Consider the following 23,291-nt stretch of genomic DNA (forward strand, 5'->3'; position numbering starts at 1 on the left):
TCACAGCCCCTGCCAGCTCTGTGCCTCTATTGTTTTGCTAATTTACTTCAAGAAATCTTAAGAGTTTTCCAGTGTTGTGTGCTAAGGGTAAAGATCTTCACTCAGTCTGCTGGTTGTTAAATCCATGACCCTTAATGTGGTAGTTTTAGTGGTGTCCAGGCCATGTGCCAGGCTGTAAGCCAAAACCACAGACATACAAGCAGCTGTCTGAGCAGTGCTGCATGCAGTAGAGATCAGCATTCCACAGCCCTCAGTTAAATATACAACATATAGTTCATGAATGTAAATTCATGACATCAGGTAGTGCAGCAGGAAGGCTCAACAGTTCAGCTCTCATCTGCTGTTCTCTGCAAGGCCTCTGGGAAGTCATTTATTTTTTCCTCAGTGCCTTCTGCAGGATGGGATAAACAAGCTTCCTAATTGCGCCAGGACACTGTGAGAACAGACAGAATCAGGTACTTCCTTTGCCCATATATAGTTTTACCTTTAGCTGCTCTCAAAGGAAATCTCTCAAAGGAGCAGCTAACATTCATGGTTTCTTACTCATTAACGTGGGGCTTTAGCTGAGCTTGCACTTTAACAACATGGACTCCATCCTTTAACTCCCATCTGCTGCTATTGTACAACCTAGAGAACAATAATAACAATAACACCTGCAGGTTAGCAAACATTTTTATTGTTCTGAAACATATTTTACATAGAGTGCCAATGATTTTATTTTACTCGTCCCACCAAACCAAAATACCATTATCATATTTTCCATTGGCTTAAAAAGAAATACTAATAGAGATAATTTCATTAATAAAATATATACATATAAGGCTTTCTATTCATATTGTTCTATATTAGAAAGGCAAATTTGAGGGTAGCGATATGGCTTAAATATATTAATATTTTCCCTCTAGGGAGCTTGTCTTCACATTTGGATATAACACACACGTATATATATGACCAGAGGAATCTCTTTCCACATGACAGCAGACATCAACCTGCATTAGATGTAAATTCAGCGTGTTTAACCACAGTGCCTGAGTCGGGAAGAAGGGAAGGTAGTCTGGGATTCCTGTTCATTGTTCTTATTTTTCTGCGTATTACATTTTCTCTAGTAAATTTTCTTCCTATGTTTTTCCTTTGGATAATCCCAAATTTGTCCTCCCTTGTTATATGGCTTACTATAGACCATTGTTTATGTAAAAGCTCATTTTAATGTAGTGGGATTAATCGCCATGGATCCTTCTTTAATTTATGGAAGAAGGGAAGGAAATGAGAGAGACTGACTCCAGAGAGCGATTAAGAGTTCATCCATTAGGACACCTGCACTGACTCAATTTCTGCAGAAATCTTTTTCTCTCCACTAACTGCAGCAGAAGTCTAGGAAGACTTGCCTGGAAAAAAATAGCCCTTTTGTATCTTGTGTATGTTCACAAGAGTCCTACAGCATCCAAACCTCCTACACACTGAAACTTCTGTGTGTGTCTGGAGCTGTGTATCCTGAGCCATCTTCAGTCATTTGCTATCTCCCCCAGGGGCCAGAGACACACAGCGTCTAGTGTTTGCAGGCCTACAAGTTCTCCTACAAGTCAGCATTTGTGCAACAAGGCCAGCAAAACAGTGAGGCTTAGCTGTGATTTCAGTATTTCTCTGAACTACAGAAGAACTGTTACCTATACTTAACAGTCACTGTTTATAAATTACTGCAATAACAGACAGGGAGGAAAAAGCTGCTATAAAAGTTCACAGAACAAAATGAAAATCACCCTTCCAGTAAGCTGAAATGCATTGTTTAAAATGACAGGAAAAGCATCTTGTCCTGCTTCAGACCATTTGTTGGACGCTATTCATACCTGCCATGTGTGCAACACGCTTGTCATTTACAGTCAGATCAAAACTGGCCAAAACTTTACTATTCTGATACTAAAATAGTAGTAGACATAATCTGTAGTGCTATGTCTTTGTCCATATTCCTGTAAGGCCCTGAAAAGATAAGGCAACTATATACCATAACTACACTGTTTTAAAAACATCATATTGCGCCTGCGCTAGTCAAACACGCTGCCCTCTGTATCATGGCATACAAACGAGCACCATGACAGTAAAGAGATCTGGCCAATTCTTGCTATCGTCACTTGAGCTCACAGGGAGTTTGGGCCAAGAAGGTGTGATCGCATTTTAAAAATGCCTAAGTTCAGAAAAGACTTGTATCTTGGTTGCTGAGAGATTCATTTTCCTGGATATACTGGAGAATGTCCACTTCATTCATTGTTTGAATTCTGTCTTCCTTTGGCTTTGCCAGCGGAGATGTGTTAGTGTTAGTGTTCCTGGGGAGAACTGCTGGTTTCTTAGGCAACGGTGGTTTTGATGGCACCTTAGGTTTCGGTTTGGAGGTTACTTTCAAGAGTTTTTCTAAATCATCTTCAACCCTGGAATGAAAAGAAAATATCATAAACTCCTCAGTGATACAGCTTGGGAATTTCTGAACTGCTTTTTGTTTTCTAAGAAAATGCAGTTTTGCAAAATAAAACTTTCTGGAAGGAAATTCTCTTTTAGGAAGAGTTTTTCAAAAAATTTAAGTGTTACCAAAAAACAAACTGTCTCTTTATGATTTTTCAATTCACCACATAAGCTATTTCATTTTACAGCTTTCAACTGCCTAAATTAAAAACAATTTTCAGTTTTGAAAAAAAAAATCGTGATTTTAGTTTAGGGGAAAAAAAATTGCTTTTAATTTGCAACTGGATGGTTTCCTTCTCCAACAGCTCAGACATTTTCACGGGATGGTAAATCTTTTCTCATTCAGCTCTGTTTCTCCCTTAACTTCATTCCCCAAGGCAGACATGCTCTGTCATGACAAACTGGAAAATCTAATGACTTTAAAAACATTGTATTCACATTTGCTTCCAAGAAACCGAGAGAGTTTTGCAATCTATGAATCTATAAAACAATTTTTTTTTTTTTGGTGACCATTTTTCACAATTTCCTAGTGAAATAAGCAAAATGGTTGGAACAGTTAAGAATGTTTTCTACCTGGACTGTTTGACCTTACCAAAAGACACAACGTGCTGTGCATGCCCAGTTCTGCTCCTGTTGGAGCTAGAAAGATTTTGAGAGAACCTTTGTAACAGATAGTCTTATGACTCCAAGAGGTCGCTGCCTTTGGAAAGTGGATATGTAAAGGAAAAAGAAAGTTGTGACCTATCACATTGCTAAAAGACATAGTAGAAATGGCAGAGTAAAAATTAATGTAGCTGGAGAAGTCTTTATAGGCCACAGTATTTTTTCCTTTGAATTAAAACAGCTTCTTGTCTTCATTCTCTGAGCACGGTGGTCAAAAAATACCATAAGGAATAAACACAGTTGTTAATTTTCCAAGGCTTCATTGATCAACCATCATTAAGTATTCGAAACCCAACCAGCAATGCATGCAGCTCATCAGCTCTGTAATGACCAGCTACAAAAGTGTCCCCCTGATAAAATGCTAACTTCACATACACTTACAAAATATAAGACTTGCAAAAGGCTCCACCCTTAATTGCAGCACACAAAAAATCATGGAAGGTTGATCGCAGGACGTGCAAGCAAAAGCTTTTACATGGAGGACAAGGAGCCAAAGATCAAGGTTCATAATTTGTGACTATCTCCTTGCCAGACCCCAGCTCTAGTGGGATACGCTTGCTCTGTGACCATGGTGTCTGAAGCAGTGAACAGATTTTACTGTTTCAGTGGTTACAAGCTCTGATATAAGAACTGTTTTTAACAAACTTCAGTATCACAGAATCAGCCCATTAAAATGCTGTAACACTGCCAGCAGTAAAACTCCCTCTGCCTCAGCTGAAGGGTAGCCTGCCAGGGAAGCTACACATGAACTATGAGATAAAATTAAGGTGCAGGAGTTATTGCACAGGGACTGGAATTTTCTTCCGTGCTCAAGTCCCCTTCAAGCAGTTTTACTTAGAGGACTTGTGAGGATGAGAAAGTTTGGTCAAGCAAATCTGAAACAAGAAGGGAGATGGCTGCACATGTGCAGCAGGAATGGCCTCAGGTTGCTTCAGAGAAGGTTTAAGTAGGAAATGAGGAGACATTTCTTCTCAGAAAGAGCAATCAGGCATTGGAACGGGTTGCCCAGGGAGGTGGTGGAGTCACCGTCCCTGGGGGTGTTCAAGGAAAGGCTGGGCGTGGTGCTTGGGGACATGGTTTAGTGGGTGACATTGGTGGTAGGGGGATGGTTGGACCAGATGATCTTAGAGGTCTTTTCCAACCTTAAGGATTCCATGATTCTATGATTCTCCTCTCCCTGTGTCTCTGCTAGAGCACTGCCTCAGGAGGTGGCACAGCCCTTCCAGCTAGGCGAATGGGTTGGATGTTCGCGTTTAGTCACAGCACCCATAACCACCTGGTGGCAAACGGCAAGCAGTAAATGGAGAAGTGACCTTGCAATGGAGAACGGCTCTTTGTCTCTGGGAGGATTCTCTGAAGGCCCTCTCATCTGAGACCCTGGTGACTGGAAGGGATTTGTTGGAGCAGTTCTCCTGCAGGTCCACTCACTGGAACAGGATGCCATGCAAGGAGTATAAGGAAGGTGCCTTTAGAGTCTGTTTCTGGAGCATGAAGGAGCCTCATCTCATTTCAAGTCAGGCATTTTTTGGTCCTTCTACTCATTTATCTTTCGTAATTCACATCTTCCTCACTGTCAGAAAGTAAGGATGTCTTGGAGCCAGGACCATGGGGGACATGATCAACAGCAGAAGAATAAATATATCCAATCCACTTTATTACTCCAGCCCTAGAAAATACTATTTGAATGCTAAAAGCACAGATACTTAAAGAGCTCCAGAATTCTCAGCAAAAGGTTCTGCTGTTATTAAGAAAAACTGCAAGACCTCAAAGGTTTATTTTTTTATGTTTGACCTTATTAAAAGCCGTGAAGAACTTAATGACTGCCTGGGCTGAGACGCACTGCACTCACTGCGAATTGGCCATAATGTGAACAAGGAGAAGCCTGAATTTCTTGTCATATGGTCAGAATCCTTTAAGGCAATGCCAGCCAGATCTTTTTGTAACTCTCAGAGGAAACCAAAAGAGGGTCAGTTTAAATCAAGGCCAATCTTGTAAGATTAGCTGCTTGAACACTAATGAGTCCATCTATGATGGACAGAGCAGGTACACTGTCTCAAAGCTCTGCACCTTGAGCTCTACGTGATGGACTCTGTATTCCAGCACACAGCTCCTGCTGTTATCTCAAATTTCATCCCCCGGGTAATTCTGGAGATTATATTTTCTTTTAATTTGATAATAAGATTTATGATGTCTCTTGGTTTCCGTGATTCCCTGTGGGTGTCATATCCCACCTAACTTACAAAACACCTTGTCAGCGTATTGATTCCTTCTGAATTCCTCATCTACAGAGAAGAAATTAATTTCATTTAAGCCCAGGCATTTCTGTTTGCTGCAAACTGTGATATCCAAGAGATATCACACCTGTGATTACATTGCCAAGACATGTTCATGTTCTCTTTGCTGTGTAATAAACAAAGCATGTTAGGGCTGGTATTTCTGAAGCTGATCTGATGCCTTCCTACTTGGCATAAACAAACACTGAATGAATCAGTGTCCATGTCATAAAGATTTGGTCATAAATAACAGAAACCGTAATATCTAGACGAACAATGCGTATGTATACATACAGATCATACGGAGCGAGCATGATTTTGAACTAGTTGCAGTGCTTGAGAAGGGTCGCTGATCTGCCAAGCAGGGCCAGAAGTAAACACAGCTCATTAACCTCATCAGACGTCACAGCTTCCTGAATTATCTACTCCTTTGTGGCTCTACATTCATTTCTCTGCTAACCACAGCAACAAAACCACAGTCGTAAAATAACTCTAAAAGATGCAGTGCAGTAGTTGTTTTTATGTTGTTTTTGATGTTGTTGTTGGCAATGTGCTTTTAGACCAACAGTTCTGACCAGTAAAGCTCCCTTTTTGTCCTGGATTTTTCAAAGACCTTGGTCAGAGAGAAGTCTTTTACAGAAGACACAGCAGATAATGTGGTCTTTGTCTCAAAACCTGCTTTTCGTGCTGCAGTGTTTGATCCACTGCTGTTTGATCATGTGAGACACAATTGGCTTTGGAAAACTAAAGAGGTAAAATGCACAATGCCTCAGGCCGAGCTAGGAACAAGGACTTCTATTTCTTGAGAAGCAAATGAATTGTTACAGTGCGTAACTAGCAACCATATTTAACTCCAGGAGAGGAGGTGGAAGAAGAAAAAAAAATCAAGTAACTAGTCTGTTGTTCCTAACAAGGAGATTAAAGGAAGAACCTTCCCACCCCCATCGCCCTTCTTGTTAAAGACAATCAGGCACAGAATCCGTGTAATTAATCTTTCTCTAATTAGTCTTTTTTTTTTTTTAATGGAAAAGCAGCACCACATTGTTTAAAATTCCTGCCATACTGTTGTGCTGATTCACGAACATTCAGTATCGGTCGAAAATCGCCTTGTTTTCAGAGAGAATGCAATCAAAGCCCTTATTACAGAAAGGCTGTCACAAAGCCCTGTGATATGACAGCTAACATGTAGACTTCCAAAGGGTGAAAGATTTCTGACAGAGGCAAAGACATGTCTGCCATCAGAACATCAGCATTTTAGATGTCACTTCTCTGACTTTCATCCCATCTATCTGGACAGAACTGGGGGGATGAGAATGAGAATGTGTATGTATAGCACCTAGCATGATGGGAACAGTAACCTCCTCTGCGTGGGAATGCTCTAATGAGGAGAATCAGTAACGAAAGCAAGAGACAAAGGTTGCCCTAATTCGCTAAGTATCCAAAAGTATCATACTTGAAGCCAGGTTATGCAAGACACAGCAGTTCTTGCAGAACAGACTTTTGTCTTTCTGTACCTTGTTATCATTCTTTATTTTGGCTGGTGTTAATTCGAAGTACAACAGATATCTCAGTGAAGTGTTGGGTAGAGGTGTAATACCACATATATGACTTGGGAAAAGCCTTTGCTTCCCAGCACTTGTGGTATGGTCAACAGAGAGAGTGTGACGTCTAACGGAGCTGATGGAAGTTACAGAGATGGTCTAGGAGGTATCTCCCCGTCTGCTCCTGCTTTTCCCCTGCAGTCCACTCCAGGTAAATTCATGCTGGTTTAAACAGTGCCAGGAAACATGTCAAGACACTGGAACATGAGATTCTGCACAGTTTTGGTCTGTGTTTGTGTTAGATTACCCCTCATCCAAAAAGCTCTGAGGCACAACTCAGGAGCTGGCATAGGACAGGGACCATTCCCAGCAGCAGCCGCACACAGTTCCAGAGCCAGTGAGCCTAATAACATGATGTAGCCTGATGGTGCTGCTTGGCCTAAGACCAGAAAATTGGCTCATTAGTCCTTGTAAATCCTACACCTGTACGCCCACAAGAAGCCCTCTGAGGTAACAGCCTACTGGTTTGGTCACTCACCCAGGAAAGGAGACAAATCAGTTTTCACAATTTGAACCAGAGAGCTGGTTCCATTTTTTCCCATCCTAAAGAAGTTCGAACTTCTCTGTTGCTTCTCTAGAAAGTTCCCTTATCAATGGGAATTATGGCAATGACATAATTTAAGCAGGGGAGAACAGGCAGTTTTTGTCCCCCTGGCTGAAGATGGCTGTCGAAAAAACAAGTGCTCTGGGGCAAGATGTTTGAAATCTGGTGATTCTCAAGGCTAGCAAAAGGATTTAGAATAAGAGAGACTACAAAACTAGGTCATCCTTTATTCCATACAACCCATGCATGTAACCAAGAGTGGAGCAAGAATTAATGTTTCCCACCTGGTAAAAACTTTTTTGTTGTGTTGGCCACATTTATTTTGTAGCTCTTCCACTATTTGTAAGTAGCATCACAGGAAAAATGAAATAAACAGAATAAATGTTTGAAAACCATTGTGGAAAATGCTCTTGGGCAGCAAAGAAAACCCATCACAAATTAAAAAAGAAAAAAAAAAAGTTATTTATTTGTTTACTGAAAGCTACTGCAGCCATATCATGTTTCTTTCCCCACCGTCAGGTCACAACAAGCCATGGAAACTGCCCTGGAGTGGTCAGAAATTTCTGACTCACTTGTTGCAAAATCCTCTACCACCTGTCCACCACCTAAACAACCCTCTGTCCAAAAGATCTAGATGTAAACCCTCTAGAGCCTCTCAAAGCTCTTCTCATACCCTGCTCTCATATCCTTTGGACAGGGAAAAAGTATTTCTCATCATACGGTGCTGGAGGTGGTGTCCCATCTGACTTCTGGCTAGCCTTAAGGTCTAAGTGTTGCTCTTTGAATTCAGCTGCCACCAGTGGCCTGCTGAATGAAGAGCACACACACTTTTTCCACTTCAAGGTTGGCAGCAGTTTCTTGGCAAACCTGAAGCTGAAAAACCTGCTCAGGAAGCTATGCAGACTGAGTGGTGGTTAGAAATGGCCATTGTTAGGATGCGGTTTCATAAACACCTTCATCCTCTAACAACATCGTGCTCCTGTAAGGGTCATCACTTGTATCCCTGACGGCACAGCTCGTAGCTGTAAATACAGAACAGCCTGTAAATACAGACAAAAATCATCTTTAATGGGCAAGGAAAGGATGAGGATGCTGTAGCACAAAAGTAAGAGCTGGACTGCTCCTTTCAACACCTGCAGCACAGGTCAGTGTAATCCTAAGTAAGAAAATGCCAGGTCTACCACCACACTGCAGCAGAACTGGGATCCTGCTGCTGACACTCTTCTCAGCACTGGAAAAAAAGACAAATCTTATGCTGACAGCTGCTTCCTTCTATCTTGACTCCCTATTCATTATCAAAGGTGAGGCTAATTAAATCTGTCCTAAAAGGCTGCTCAGACAACTGTGATAATTATTTCAGGCTGGGATGTGTGGTAATTTATGTAATTCTGGCCACAGAGCTGCTGCAACATTCACAGGATCAATTCTAGCATTGGTTTTCCACAAAAACCTGCCTGATCCATCACACCAGGCAGGCGTGATTTAGATTAATGAGGCAGAAGAGGTTGACTGCAGTGCTGCTGCATGAAAACTTAATTTGCACATCTGTGGCCACTGGGTAGACAGAGATGGGAAAATAAGATGGCATGAGAATCCATGATGTGAGAGTTTGCAGGATACTGATTTTGGCAGCAGTTGACTTCTATCACTAGATTAAATGGAAATCAGACCTGAGGAAGAGCTTTGAGAATGTTGGTAAAAGGCTGAATGCATCCAGAAGGAATCATTATGGTGTGACACGGCCAAGGAAATTGAGAGGAGAAAACAGAAGCCTAGACCTAAATCCTTTTCCAAGGGCAATCTAAGAAAGGGTTGGTAAGTTATTGTTGGATTTCACTGTTGTGGGCCACCTTGTGGAAGAGCTGAAAGCAATCAGACCTGACTTCTTGGAGGTGCCTGGGTTTCTTTGTATCCCTGTATGGAAGAGATGAGCCAAAAAGACTTGGTTACCTCTTGTCTCTTTCACAAAGCACATTTTTTGAAGGAGGAGTGTGACATGCTCTTTTTTTTTTCCTGAAGGCAATACACTGAGACTTGACCTTGCTGTTCTCTACCACAGAAATTTATCTTTTTTCCACACGTTCTGGAGGGACATGTAAGTGCATGTACCTCACTAAAGTAGTATGGCAGACCCAGGGGTAGGAAAGAGAGACTGCTTCTACAGTGAGTGAGGTAGCTCACCTAATTTCTCTATCACCATCACTTGATATTTGTTGGTAGGTCAAGAAGGAACTGCTAGAGGCTGGTCAATGGACAGGAAGAGGGAAGATATTTGAATGGAAGTGGGCATTTTTGCCATAAAAAGAAACCTTTCATTACATGTATGATGCATTTGGTCTTTCTTAAGGTTCAACACTTGTTAAAATGCGTGTTTCTACTTAAAATACTAATTCCCATTTTACTTGAGCAGGTATCCAGAGAGACCATAGTCTTCCATTTGCAATGAGCACATTTGTCATACTTTTTTCTTCCTTATGTTATGACGTGCAGAACCCACGCACGTTTTGCAGACTCATTTTGTCTCCTCGGGAGTTACAAGTCACTGCTGGGATTCACTGCTGGGCTGACAGTGCTACCACACAGGTCACAAAGGACGTGATTGCTCCTGTGTTCTGATTAAAAAGGACTAGTTTGCTCCCATGTTCTGCTCTGAACATCATCGTTTTCTCATCTCTGCTTTGCAAGGAGAAGGTTCTGCCCTTTTCTGCTTCATGCAGTGCTCTCCTATCTCTACCTGTGGTTCACTGGAAAGTGCATTTTCCAGTATCATAGAATCCTTAAGGTTGGAAAACACCTCCAAGACCATTTGGTCCAACCATCCCCCCACCACCAATGTCACCCACTAAACCATGTCCCTAAGCACCACGTCCAACCTTTCCTTGAACACCCCCAGGGACGGTGACTCCACCACCTCCCTGGGCAACCTGTCCCAGTGCCTGATTGCTCTTTCTGAGCAGAAATGTCTCCTCATTTCCAATCCGAACCTCCCCGGCACAACTTGAGGCCGCTCCCTCTAGTCCTATCACTAGTTACAAGTGAGAAGAAGCCAACCCCCAGCTCCCCACACCTTCCTTTCAGGTAGCTGCAGAGAGCAATAAGGTCTACCCTGAGCCTCCTCTTCCCCAGACTAAACAATCCCAGTTCCTTCAGCCGCTCTTCACAGTACTTGTGTTCCAGACCCCTCACCAGCTTTGTAGACCTTCTCTGGACACATTCCAGGGCCACGATGTCCTTCTTGTACTGAGGGGCCCAAAACTGAACACAGTACTCGAGGTGCAGCCTCACCAGAGCAGAGTACAGGGGGACAATCACCTCTCTGGTCCTGCTGGCTACACTATTCCTGTTATAAACCAGGATGGTGTTGGCCTTCTTGGCCACCTGGGCACACTGCCGGCTCATGTTCAGCTGAGTGTTGACCAGTAAGGCAAACACTTCTCAGATCTACCACATCCACATGATTAGACCATGTGGTACATACAGATGTACTCTACATAAATCAAGAGCTACCACATCTGCATTATTCAGCTAATTCATCTTTTCACAGCGAACATGTTTAATGTTTCTTGACCTACCACAGACTTGCCAGTGCATAATAGCTCAGGCTGGTCTTAAGTCTGGACAAAATGTCTCCAGACAAATTTTCTGTGTGGTATATATAACTGATTATGTTCAGGAAACCAAGACCTTTGCTAATTTTCCCTGAACAGCTTACCTGGCTGTAGCCCACTAAAGGAGTGGGTTGTCACAGCTCCCACTTTGATCTGAGAGTTGGGGAGATTTCTTTAGTCCCCTTTAAGATAGGAGAGGGATTGTGACATCTGCAGGGCACAGGCAAAATTTACTCTTAGGCCTAAAGATCTGCTGAAGCATCCATAGCAGTGAGAGTGCAGGGTTCTGCTCACTTTGAGCATATCATCTCACCACAGAGGGTCACTGCCTGCAAAAGACTGTGGCACTGCCCTGCGGAAACATTAACACCAGTGTGGAGGGAAGGTAGTAGATGATTCAAATATTGCCTTTACATTTATGAGACCTGATAGTTCTGCTAAGGCTATCAGCTGAACAGAAGACAAACTGCATTGTGTATAACTACTTGGGAAAGTTCAGCTGCAGTTACTTGAGGTGACTGTCACGAATACAGGTAACGTGAAGTGTTCTACTAGGTTAAAACATCACTCTCTCTCCTGTTCCTCCCCTTCAGCCTTTCCTTTACATACAATCGTGTTGCTATTCAGTCCACCAGCTCTCTATGATGTGCAGATAACTCTGTGAGCTAGGCTTATCAGAGGGATTTCAGAGGGCGTTAGGCACCTAAAGAGACCAACAGATCCTGACCTATTTGACTGTGCCTCTGGCACAGCCAGGATTTGCCTCTGGATTTCTGTAGTAACTTTCCCATGAGATCGCTGGCACAATTTTCTGCTTCGGTACGTGCTTTGATTTCTAACTGGATCTTGACTTGCCAACTACTGAAAGCATTGGGACAATTCAAGAATAAATTAAAACTAGTTGAATTTAAAAGAAATGGAATCTTTTCCCACTATGTCCATTATCATCTGGGTGTGCTGCTAACGATGATGACTCCAAACTGATCTAAAACTATAGTCTATTGGTCTCAGAGCAGACTTCAGAGACCTTTCTCCACCACAGACGAAGAGAAAACGTGTAATTCAAAGGACATTAACAAGACAGTTGGAGAAACACCCTCCACTAGTGAATAATAATACAAGGACTGCATTAAAACAGGCACTTCCAGCCATATGAATGATCTGAATCAAACAGTGCATTCTGAGATGGCTAGCAAAGGAGAAAGCAAACATGAAAATACTGCAAGCACATACATGTTTGCTCCCAGTGTACTGCAGCACTAAATCAGGTCATGTTCTGCCCCATCAGCTTTTATAAACATCAGGTGGGCTGTCAGGATGTAATGTGAGATGGCACCAGCCCAATTTAACCTCTGTTTAAATTAAGCCGGTTATTACTGCTGAGATAGGTAGCACTTTTACATGGGGAAAAAGTAATAGCTGCAAAACTATCTGCTTCAGGAGAGGATGCCACCCTCTGATTCTCTCCCTTGGGTTTAGTACCTGCTGTTGAAATCATACATTCTAACAGGAGTTAGCTGGCAAGCACTGGTGCTTGAAATAGGTTGGCTTCGTCATTCAGATGCCAGTATGAGATCCAGAAGGTGTAAATTTGACTCTTTATTGTAGTAAAGATTCCCTGGTGATGCTGGTCTTCCTGAGCATTAGTGCCCTGCTTGATGTCTTGAGGGTTTGCCTACACTAATGTGCAGGCAAACTAGCTTTGTGAGAGTAATGTCAGGAATAAAACATGAGGTAATATGTTTCACCACTACACTAACAAGGGGTGTAAGAGCAAGTACATTATTCCTTCCTGTAACTATGAGCTACAGCCCCCTGGTCCACTAGATTAAAAATTAAATACTGTGTGACAGAGATTTTAAGAGTCCTTTGCAGCTGTTGTGTTGTGCACAGGATTCCTCCTAGAAGTGGGCATGGAGGTCTGTAAGCCACCAGCAGTAAATCATTCCTCTTGGGGCAAGAGAGGAGTCACTGATTTCAGATCACTAAAGCTGAGTTCCTCCTTGTTTCTGGGTGTCCCTGCCCTGGTTTCTCATTTTTCATACTGGAGGTCAGTTTTTACCCTCTATGAAAAGCAGAAATGTTAGAGAATGGAAACTAGATGGCATGCCTTGGGCCTTCAAGACCCTTCCTTTGGAGTCACATAATAATATCTTGCACCCTACTTTTTTAAAAGGGTCTTCCTGATTTCCTTTATAATGTCTTCAGTTTCCAAGATTTGACCTCTTCTGAGGTCTAATTAACTCCCCCCTCAGGTGGCTTTCATATTGCAGGACAGATTTGAGATGAGTACCTCAGCAGTTCCTCGGTGTCCTCCTCAGGACTTATGTTCAGCGCATGTTCCTTATTCTCACAGGCAGCTGGCAGCAGTAGTGAGTCGCCCAATCTTACCACTCCACCAAGGTCTGGATCTTCAAATAATTTCAGATCTAGAAAGGGAACACAGTAAAAGCTGTAGTTAAATCGTACGACACAAAACAATACCTAGGGAATCTGTATATGAGGCTCAAAAAAAGATCAGGTAGACAATTCCTTTTATACAAGGATTTCCAATTCACCAAGTACCAGGAAACACATCAGTAATATGCTGTGCTCTCAGGACTTGGAATATCTGCTTTTCTTCTTGCAACCCCAAAACAGGTCATATTACTTTTGCCAGTGCCATGAGTGTGTGTGGGATAGTCAGCTCCCAATGACCCACATACCCAAACCCAAAATGTCAATTGTCAACAGCTAGGGCAACTACAGGTCATATTTATTGTCTAAATGATTCTGCCGCAGCTGAAGATGTGCCTTAACATTCCCATCTAACCTGTACACTCCATATCACTATATTTTAAAAGCTCAATGTTTACATATGCTTTAGATAAAACAAACTGTGTATATACAAATATAGATAATTACTCTCTTTCATCTTCTTCCTGGGACCAATTGATGAGAAATCTTTTTCTGGTCCAAACAGTCCTTCATCTGGATCTACTTCTTCTTCAAAAATGGTTAATTTGTGCTTCTCTTCCTTGGCTGGAGGAGCAGATGCCTTCTTTGTTTTTTTAGTTCTAAAAACATAAGAGACAAGAAAATCAGCTGCAATTCTTCATTTAACAAGAAAGATTTATGTCTAAGAAAGTTCCATATGCTGAAAATAGATGGAGGCTGGGAAAGTATTAGAGAAAGGTACATACTCATCTGTTAGTCACTGGCAGAAACGGGATATTGAGCTGGATGGATTACTGGCCTGACATACTCTAACTGAGTTCGTAAGTTCGTAAGTACTATCAAGAAAAACAACTGAAACACGAAGATCAGGGCTAACAATGATATACTGTGAAAACTGCCACCCAATCACATTTGTCTGAAGCAATTTTACCACACAAAAAGCATAAAACAAGCAAGACCAGCAGCTCCAGCAATGCTGTTAAAGTCAGACAGAATGGGGAGGGCTTGAGAAACAAAGTGCAGGTTGGACACTGCACTGATCCCTTTGGACAGGTTTTTAAAAGTCACTTTGGCTCCATTACTTAGCCAGTGATCACTGCTGTTTTCGATTGCTGCATGCTCCTTTCATAGCAGTGTTAGTTACTTTATCAGAACACCCTCATCCTCCTCAGAGAAGAGATGACAGAGACTGCACCTTACCTTTAAGCTGAAGCAAGCAGGGTTTGGAGGACACTTTTTTTGGACAGACTGCTATTTGCAGAATTTACAAACATCACTATCTTCTCAAAGCAAGGGTAGCATTAACTTCCTCTAAATTTAGTCTTCTGTAAGTTTGTCAGTGAGACAAAGTTAACTTTTAATCTTCTTCTCTACTCAATGGGAAGAGACATCTCCATAGGACAAGAGTGAAAAGCATGTGCCTTATGCTCTTATCAAGGAGTTATATTCCACTAGCTGAAGCTACAAGGCAGCTTTCACAGTAGGGCAGCATGAATTATAAGGCAACAAGACTACATAAAAAAGAAAATTTTGAGAACAGGACAAAGCCTTTAGATGAAAAGTCCAATTCAAACTATGCTGAAATATAATGCCTTAGGACAGCATGAATTCCCAAGAATTTGCCATATTTCAGGGATCTTTACTCCTAGCAGACATGGCCCTAACATTTCTAAGGTATCCCCTTTGAGTGCCTCTTACAATAAAAGATCCGATCTTCTCCTTTGCTGAGAACAGGTCAGGTTTCAGCCTAGAGCAAACCCAATTATCAGCACTTAACATGCCATAGTCATCAAACTACGAACTAGGGTCAAAAGATTACATGTACATTCCAGCTCCGTTAAAGAACCTTGCAAAATCCTCTTCTGAATACAGTTGCATGCAAAGAGTGGAGTCCAGTTACTTCCACAAGCTTATTATCAAGAAAAGAGAACCTACAGATGACATTTATTACCTTGCTACCACCACTTCGTCTCTTGGCAACGGGGAAGGCCACACTTCAGAGGCCTAGGAGTGAGCCTCACGTAGAACTTAGGTACAGCCTTAACACAGCCTATTCAATATGCTAAAGATATCTGTAGTTGTCAGTGACAGCTTGCTGACTTATTTTTAACACAAAAACCTTTTTTTTTTTTGCGTTTATATTCATTATGGATATGCCTTGAGTGACTTTGGAGCCTGAGCTACTTTTGAAAGGTTGGCTCCAAGGCCCCGTTTCCAACGAAAGCAGTTGTAAAAGAGCTTTCTTCCAAAAAACTTACAAAATCTATAGTAATAACACCTACAAGCCAGATAGCTTTCACTGGGGATTTCTCCACAAACTTAAAATTATTGCTTTATTAACTGTGGTAAGAAATCTATCACTCAAACGAGCCTTGACATCAAAAGAAAAGGTAAAAAATGAGAGTGATTTTATAGAACAATAGAAGCAGAAGAACAGTGAGACCGAGTTGTATAGAGTTGGCAAATTGATCAAAAATAGAATTAGTAGATTAAAAGAATCCAATCTACTAGGGGAGGAAGAACCTTTATTTGCAGAATCCATGCCTTGTAATGTAGTCTTTGAAATCAATGACAATATCGATAAGGATTTGCAGAGTGCCAAAATGATGATTTGCTAACCTGCAAAGTGCCAAAAAGTCTTTGATAAGGTCCCTTGTCCATACAGAGAGCTACAACAGCTCTCCTGATGCATGACAGCCTCTTATGCCACAGGTACTTACTTACACATGAGCCAGTGCATTTCCAAACAGCTCTCTATCCCAGTGAAGTTACCAAGAAGTTTACTAATCGTGAGCTCAACTATTTGCAGGAAAGAGTATCAGAATGGTGGGAAACATCATGGGAAGGGTAGAGACCCATAAAACAGCATCATAAAGAATAACACATGACCCAAAATGCAGTGAACTGCAAGGCCTTAGTAACAACCCTCTGTTTAGTCTAGCCATCAAACCAGCCCATTTACACTGTCTTGCTTTCTGTTTTGCCAGGGGACTCCATTGGCACTTACAGGGCGCAGGGCCAAACCCACAGGGCTCTACTACCAGTAGGAACATGAAGAAGTTGTTTTTCTGCCTTCAAGTCACTTCCCCTCAGTGCCCTTCTAAGGAAGCTAGGGCTGGAGAGCCAAGCCATTCCGTACATATCCGTGCTGGGACTCTGCTGAGGTCAGTCTCCAGCCGGGGAACAGGATTCCCACGGTTCTGTATTTAGCTGTGCCAGCCCAGGCTGTGCGCTGCCGAGCAGAGGTTAACAGATGAGAAAGGGTGTGTGAGAAGTTTCGGTGTCTGTCTGAGGTTCTGGTTTCACAATCAGCTTCAGCTGGCCAGACCGTGTGTTGACAGAGGTAGCTCTGCCTGCCCGCTCAACCCCAATCTTTCTATTCCTGCCACATCCCCACAAGCAGGGGACCAGGGACCTGAGCAGACAGTGAAACTACCTGCTGGTAGGCATGCAAGGATAGTTAATTCGATGATCATGATGTGCTAGGGTGCAGGAGACCAGTGCAGAGATGCAGAGGTCTTTGGGAGGACAGAAATGCAGGAACATTTACTCTCCTGAAGTATTACTGTACTCAAGCCCTGCTCTTCATTAGCCCCTTCCTCATCCATCATACTCGCAACCTTGGCATCTGACATTTTGAAACTACCTGCATCCAGCTGGCATAAAATGACCCTTGCCACTGCTATTTCTCCGTTGCTGAAACAAGTGAACCTTGGAAACATTGCTCCAGTAAATTTAAAAAAAAACACTAATGAAAACTAAACCAGCCCTAAAGCTGATGTGTCCTTCGTTCAGCTGACGAGATTTCTGGAGCCATCCCTCCTTACTCAACTGAACTCCCTGCCTTCCTGCAAAGCACTGCAAGAGTGGTTCCAGAAACACCACAGTCTTCTGCTCTGAGACCAAAAGGAGCCAAGCTGTCTCATAAATAAATGTAAATAAAGACTAGCCTCTGAACTGACACGGACCAAAACTAGACGAGCTAAAATTAGGGAGTATGAATCTGCTGGCTGCTAGTCAGGTTACTGGGGCACTTGAAGGCTGAGGTTCCTGGCTCCCAAATGGTTCTCAGGTCACTCATGAAAGTGCCAACAAAACCCTGCACGCGGGAGACACCCACGTCCAAACCTACCCCATTTTGTGAGCGTGGTTCTCCTGTTATTGTTTACAGACACAATGTAGGTCACTCGTTTGGCAGCCTCCCTGTCTCACTGGCACATCAATAATGCAGAAGAGCTTTCTGGTCAGCTGCAGAAACAGCAACTGGGATGACTAAGACGCTCCGTGTGTGATCGCTGAGCTTTGAAATGCTGGACCTTCACACCTACCACTTGGTGACACACAGCGTAAATCAAAGAGCTCTGGAGCACTGCGTGTCTGCTGTACAGGCAGGAGTCCCCAACCCATACTCACTACGGGGTTAAAACAGTTGTAATAAATACTTACACTAACTACCCTGTATACTTCTTCTGTACAGAGTAATCTCAGTACGCAGACAAAAATTTGTTAAACTCTTTATTCTGAAAATCTGACCATTTATTTTTACAGGAATAAGATTATGCTCCAGGAGAGGAATGTTACAGTAACATAAAAAAAGACTTACGCAGAATATACGTGCTCACGTCTTAGGAATCCATGAAATTTTACAAGGAAAGAGCTCAGCAATAGGAACAGGCACCGCAGCTCCCACACATCTACGTTCAGGCTCGAACAAAAGAACGACTGCTAAAATAGCAGCAATATTAGCACATCTTCTTGCAAACCGTTTCTGAAAAACAAAGATCCTATACACTAGTTCCTGCAGAAAACAAAATGTCATCTGCCGCTTTCTTTTCATTCAACAGTGCTCATTCTCCAAAGCTGCCTGATAACACCAGACAGGACAAAAGGGGTCATTCTCATCTGCTCTGGGCAAGGGATGCAGAATAGAAACTCTCAGCAAGTCGGCTCAGCACAGCCTGGCTGCTGAGCATTAAGCAACCGTGACAAGTGCTGGCCGCAGGGATATTTTACCTCACACAGTCATCTCTTTTTCCAGAGGCATCACAGTAACTTACAGTGTTTTAACTGGCCCTGGCATATCCCAAAATAAGATAATGTATAATAGATGGAGTAAATGTCCTAGCAGAAATCATTTGCAAGAAGAGCATTAAATTGCAGACGAAGTTTCTTCTGCTCCATCCCCTGGATTAGGTTAGCCTTGGACTATTGTTCCAACAGAGCAACAGATGGAAAGAAAGCCTGAAGGACTACATTTTTAAGACTTCAGCTCCCATCTAGGGACCCACTTTTGTGGAGAGATCTTTCCAAGGGCACAGCACTCGGGAGTACCTATTCTTCAAAAAGGAAGCCAAGCATTTTTTAAAATCTGTCCTTAAACTTTCTGATGATATCCTTTTTCAATATAATTCAAAAACAGACAACAAGAGCACTGACTGACAACTTCTGTTCAGTGTATACCTTTTTAGTGTGTAGTTTTGTTATCATTTTAATTTGATCTTGTAGACTAAACCAGAATGTGCGACTTGTTGAAACAAGTTAAGGACAACTAAAAAACAAGTTTCAAAATATAACCATGCACAAATGAAACCACAGCAAGGACACTGGTTCAGAACAAGACAGCAATAATAAAGTGGCTGTCAACAGAGCCAATTATGCTGCAAAAAATCCGGAACTACTCACTAGTATTTGGGGCTTTATCTGCAAAGAAGCAGAATGGTACCTTCAGGGTTTCTGGTGACAGGGAAGTATCTCTTTTTCTAATACCCATGTTAATGATGCATGTTTTCAAATATGCAACACCAGATAACATGCACTAACATGTTTTGGAAAAGTTAGCCAAACATCTTTCCGCACCCTCGATGTAACTACTCAACACGTTTTAGAACTTCAGGGAGGTTACAGAGGGCTAAAAATAAAGCTAGTGTTAGGAAACTGCACCACAAAGAAACACAGGGCTGATGAGCATCTCCCTGATGCTGGGTAAAGGCAAAGAAAGGCATATAATCAGATGTAGCCAGTGAGTAATTAAAAGAGCATTCAGCTGCTGGAGACTTGCCAGAATCATGCTGTTGTTTTTTTTTATGACACTACAGGACTGGTTATTAATGGTACCTTACCCAGGTATCGAGGTCCTGAGGCTTCCCACCTTTTTCTTCCAAAACAGGCCCAGGACAACGAAATCACTATCACCCATCTTCTGCGGACAGGGAGCTCACTGTAGCATTGCAGGTATCTGTTTCTCTGCAGAGAGTGAGCCTGAGATATCTCTATGTCTAACTGAGGCACTCAGATGCATCGAGCTAGGAGGGATGAAACCAGAAGGCTTTCTTTTTGGTTATCTCTTCACTGCTGTCGTGGGATGAGGGTGAGAGAATCTCATGTCTTGCTGTGCGGTCTATGGATTATTACAAGAGTGACCAGGCAAGAATCAGCATTGGGGCTTGGCATATACCACTTTTTTTATGTCTCTAACTCTTTTTCTCTATTTGTGTTCATGGTAGGACTCGATTTCAAATTGATAAGAGAAGAAAAGCATTGATTATTGCTCTGCTTCCCTCTCCTGAAGCACCTTCTCTTTTCCCTGTGCCAAGTCCTTGTAATTTCTGCCCAGGATCACCCTGTCTCCTTTTCATCTGTCCTCAACCCATTTCTCCAAATTTTGGGCCAGTATCAGGAACTTTCTTGCTCCATCTCCAGGATCTGCAGCGTTGCACTATCCTCCAGGCCTCCTGGTCATCTTCAGCCCTCTTCTTCCCTCATCTGCATCATGTACCCTCCATTCCTCTACATGTATGCTGGTCTCTTCTTTTTCTGTTTTAATTCTAAAGTTTACTATTGTTGGTCAAATTATGCTTTTGAAAAAGACCACAGGCTGCAAGTGATGGGGAAAACAGGAAGCTGCAATGGAAAAGTAGGAAAACAGAAGGGAGGGGAAAGAGAAAAGAAGACGAAATTAAGCATAAAAAACAATAGGCAAGTTAGCAAAGGAAGAGAAAAGGAAGAGTTTGAAGCTGATCGAAAATGATAACCAGCTATAATTGCTGACCACCAAAAATAAACAAGCGTGTTTACAAGTTAGTTTTCTATAAAGACAAAATACATGTTAAATGTTAAATAAATATAAAATCTTTCTGGAGACAGGAAGCTTTATAAGGAAAAAATTAGGAAGAACAGTTTGGACTTAACCTAGTCTACCAAATGTTAATCCTTGGTCTATTTCCTTTAAGGTCACTGTCCAAGCGAATGGAGTTACTTCCAGGAATTGGCCCTAGATCTATATTTTGACCCTAAAAAACATACACCGCAACAACAAAAAAATTCATTCTGTTCCACTATTTAATAATTGCTACAGGTCTGTATGTCCTAAGGCAGGAACTCTGTGGGCAAGTTCTCTGCTGCACACCTCTGAAGGGGTCTATCTACCCACCATACAACTCAGCAACAACATGTGCCACATAACAGGAATGTAAATAGGACAACTGTAATGAAATCGACTGGTCAGCACTGTCTCTTTATGAGACATTTTTCACAAAATGTCCTGAGCAGCTTTACAATCAAAGTCAACCAAGCTGAAACGAAGAGGGTGTGAAAAAAAACTGGCTAGTGAGCATGTGTCTGTCACACGCTCAACAGATTCAGGAGCAAATACAAATAAAAGTGCACCAGAAATAGGGACTTTATGGTAATGAAAGCATACACAGTTTGGGTGATAACCAGTGGTCATACTGGAAACCTCTACACTCAGCCCCTTTCTTTTACATTTGAATTTCCACAGGATGTCACATCTCTGGAATAAGATTGCTGGGACACTTAATGGTCTCTGAATTTAGAACAACAATTACCTTAAACGTTGTGATGAGAATTCTTAACAGGAGCAAGTACAAGTGACAAATGCAAACAACAATTGCTTTGGAGAAGTGAGTGGTTTCTTCAACACTGAAATGCTGAAAAAAGCCAACTCACACACAAGTATACCCCTGGAGCTTCTTGTTGGACATATTTTAATCATTTCTGAAAAGCACTGAACAGGTGAGTAGTTGATGCTGCACTTCCAGAAGTGTTGGTCACTCACAACTCCAATCAGCAGGACCCGCAAGACCTTGGGGCCTCCTCCCAAGGACAAGCAGCCTGTGGCTATTCTCTGTCTGCTTTGCAAAGGTTTAGTTTCATGTTACCTGATCTTCATTTCCTGGCAAACAGAATGCTGGCATCTCCTGCCACCTCTGCCTGACAGCCTCTCAGCCTCGTATCGTGTTCCTCAGCAGGAGACAACCTCCCTTGTGCTGCTGCCTCAAGAGAATTCCCTCCTCACCACATCCAAAAGCAGAAGTGGTACAAGAACACAAGACTGCAGGCACAAATCTCATTTTAATCTGCCTGTGGACAGAGAAGCCCAAATAGATAACATGACAAAAGAGGATGTTTGTTCACTTCTAAAATCTCTGGCCTCTTTAGTCCCAGAGGTTCCATGGATAACTGTGTGAAGGGCATCCGCCTTTTTTTTTGCCTGGTACATGCAGAGTCCAACCCTCAACCTACGAAACCCTCTAATGAACCTCAAATGATGTTCGAGACACAAAAAAAAAGTGTCAGGCCCAGAAAATTGTGACACACCTGTCACACTACATTTACAGGGCTCATGAAAAGCCAGAGGACTGGTGACCCAGGCAGTGAGCAGGCTCCGGCAGCAGCCAAGCAGGATTTGTGCTCAAAGGCAGACTGCTGTGAAGGAGCAGCATCTCCACTGGCTGATGACAGAGCCCGAGGAAGGAAGATGGGGCTGAGCCTGCTTTTCCATTGTCTTCCCCCTCAGGCGGCCCCCCTGCCATCCTGCTGTTCACTGAGGTCACTTCTTTCTCCGTGCTGCTCTGCCTTCTGCACCACGGGAGAAACAAACCTGTCGCCACAATGTGGAGCTGGCTCCACGGGGAGTGAAATAGAGAAGGGCACAGCGAGGCATTGTCAGAGCTAAATGACACTGCTGTTGGGGATGCAGCCCTGTGCTCCGGCTGCTGCCTCTCCAGCTCATCACGAGACCAAAATGCCTGCCATAAAAATGAAACGTGACTTTCTTGCCTAAAGGTGTTTTGTTTTGTTTTAAACAGAGGTAAGATAAAATTGCCCTGGGTGAAACGTTCCCCAGGCCACAGATACACCTACTGCACGAAGCAAATTTTACTTGTGCTGTTGCAGACGCTGCTGGAGGTCAGACTGCAGGAGCAGGCACACCGGGGAGCGGGCAGACACAAACCTCTCTCTCCTCAGCAAGGCACCTGAGGCTCTGCAGAGGCAGCTGCCAAGGGGCTTCTTTCTGCTGCAAGCAGAAAAATAGCTGACGTAGTCCTCTGTTATTTTTTTAATTAGATTCCTGTTTACGTTTTTATCGGTAACTGGCCTGACTTCTCAGCACACAGGCTTTTGCAGCATCAGTGATTTCAGGGGCTGAGCGCCCAGCTCGGTGCTCACGGCAGCTGCCTGCCAGGTGGGGTGGATGGGTTGGCCTGGGAAGCACAGCGAGGTCAGCCTGGATGGCAGAAACCTGACAGATGCAAGCAGCCCACGAACACCCAGCTGAAAGCAAAAGAAAGCAGGAGCCTTTCCGTGAGATGCAGGAGATCCAGCTCAGCGCTGCTGTTACTTAACAGCCACGGCAGCGCTCTAAAAGCGTAACCCAAATCATTCTGCTCCTACTGACAAAAATCCCTGGGCTCTG

General features: G+C 42.8%; 1 protein-coding gene across 1 annotated transcript in view; it reads right to left on the reverse strand.

The window, feature by feature from the left end:
* Positions 1 to 654: 654 nt before the first annotated feature.
* The window catches only part of HS1BP3 (HCLS1 binding protein 3), a 50,659-nt gene continuing 28,022 nt past the window's right edge, over positions 655 to 23,291 (reverse strand). The window contains exons 5-7 of the mRNA XM_084514251.1: positions 14,045 to 14,196; positions 13,434 to 13,569; positions 655 to 2,420 (exon numbers count right to left, since the gene is read on the reverse strand). Of these exons, the coding sequence (XP_084370377.1) occupies positions 2,186 to 2,420; positions 13,434 to 13,569; positions 14,045 to 14,196 (523 nt within the window). The 3' untranslated portion in view covers positions 655 to 2,185. The remainder of the gene's footprint in view (positions 2,421 to 13,433; positions 13,570 to 14,044; positions 14,197 to 23,291) is intronic.

This window comes from Aythya ferina (assembly GCF_964211825.1).
Source record: "Aythya ferina genome assembly, chromosome: 3".
NCBI lineage: Eukaryota > Metazoa > Chordata > Aves > Anseriformes > Anatidae > Aythya > Aythya ferina.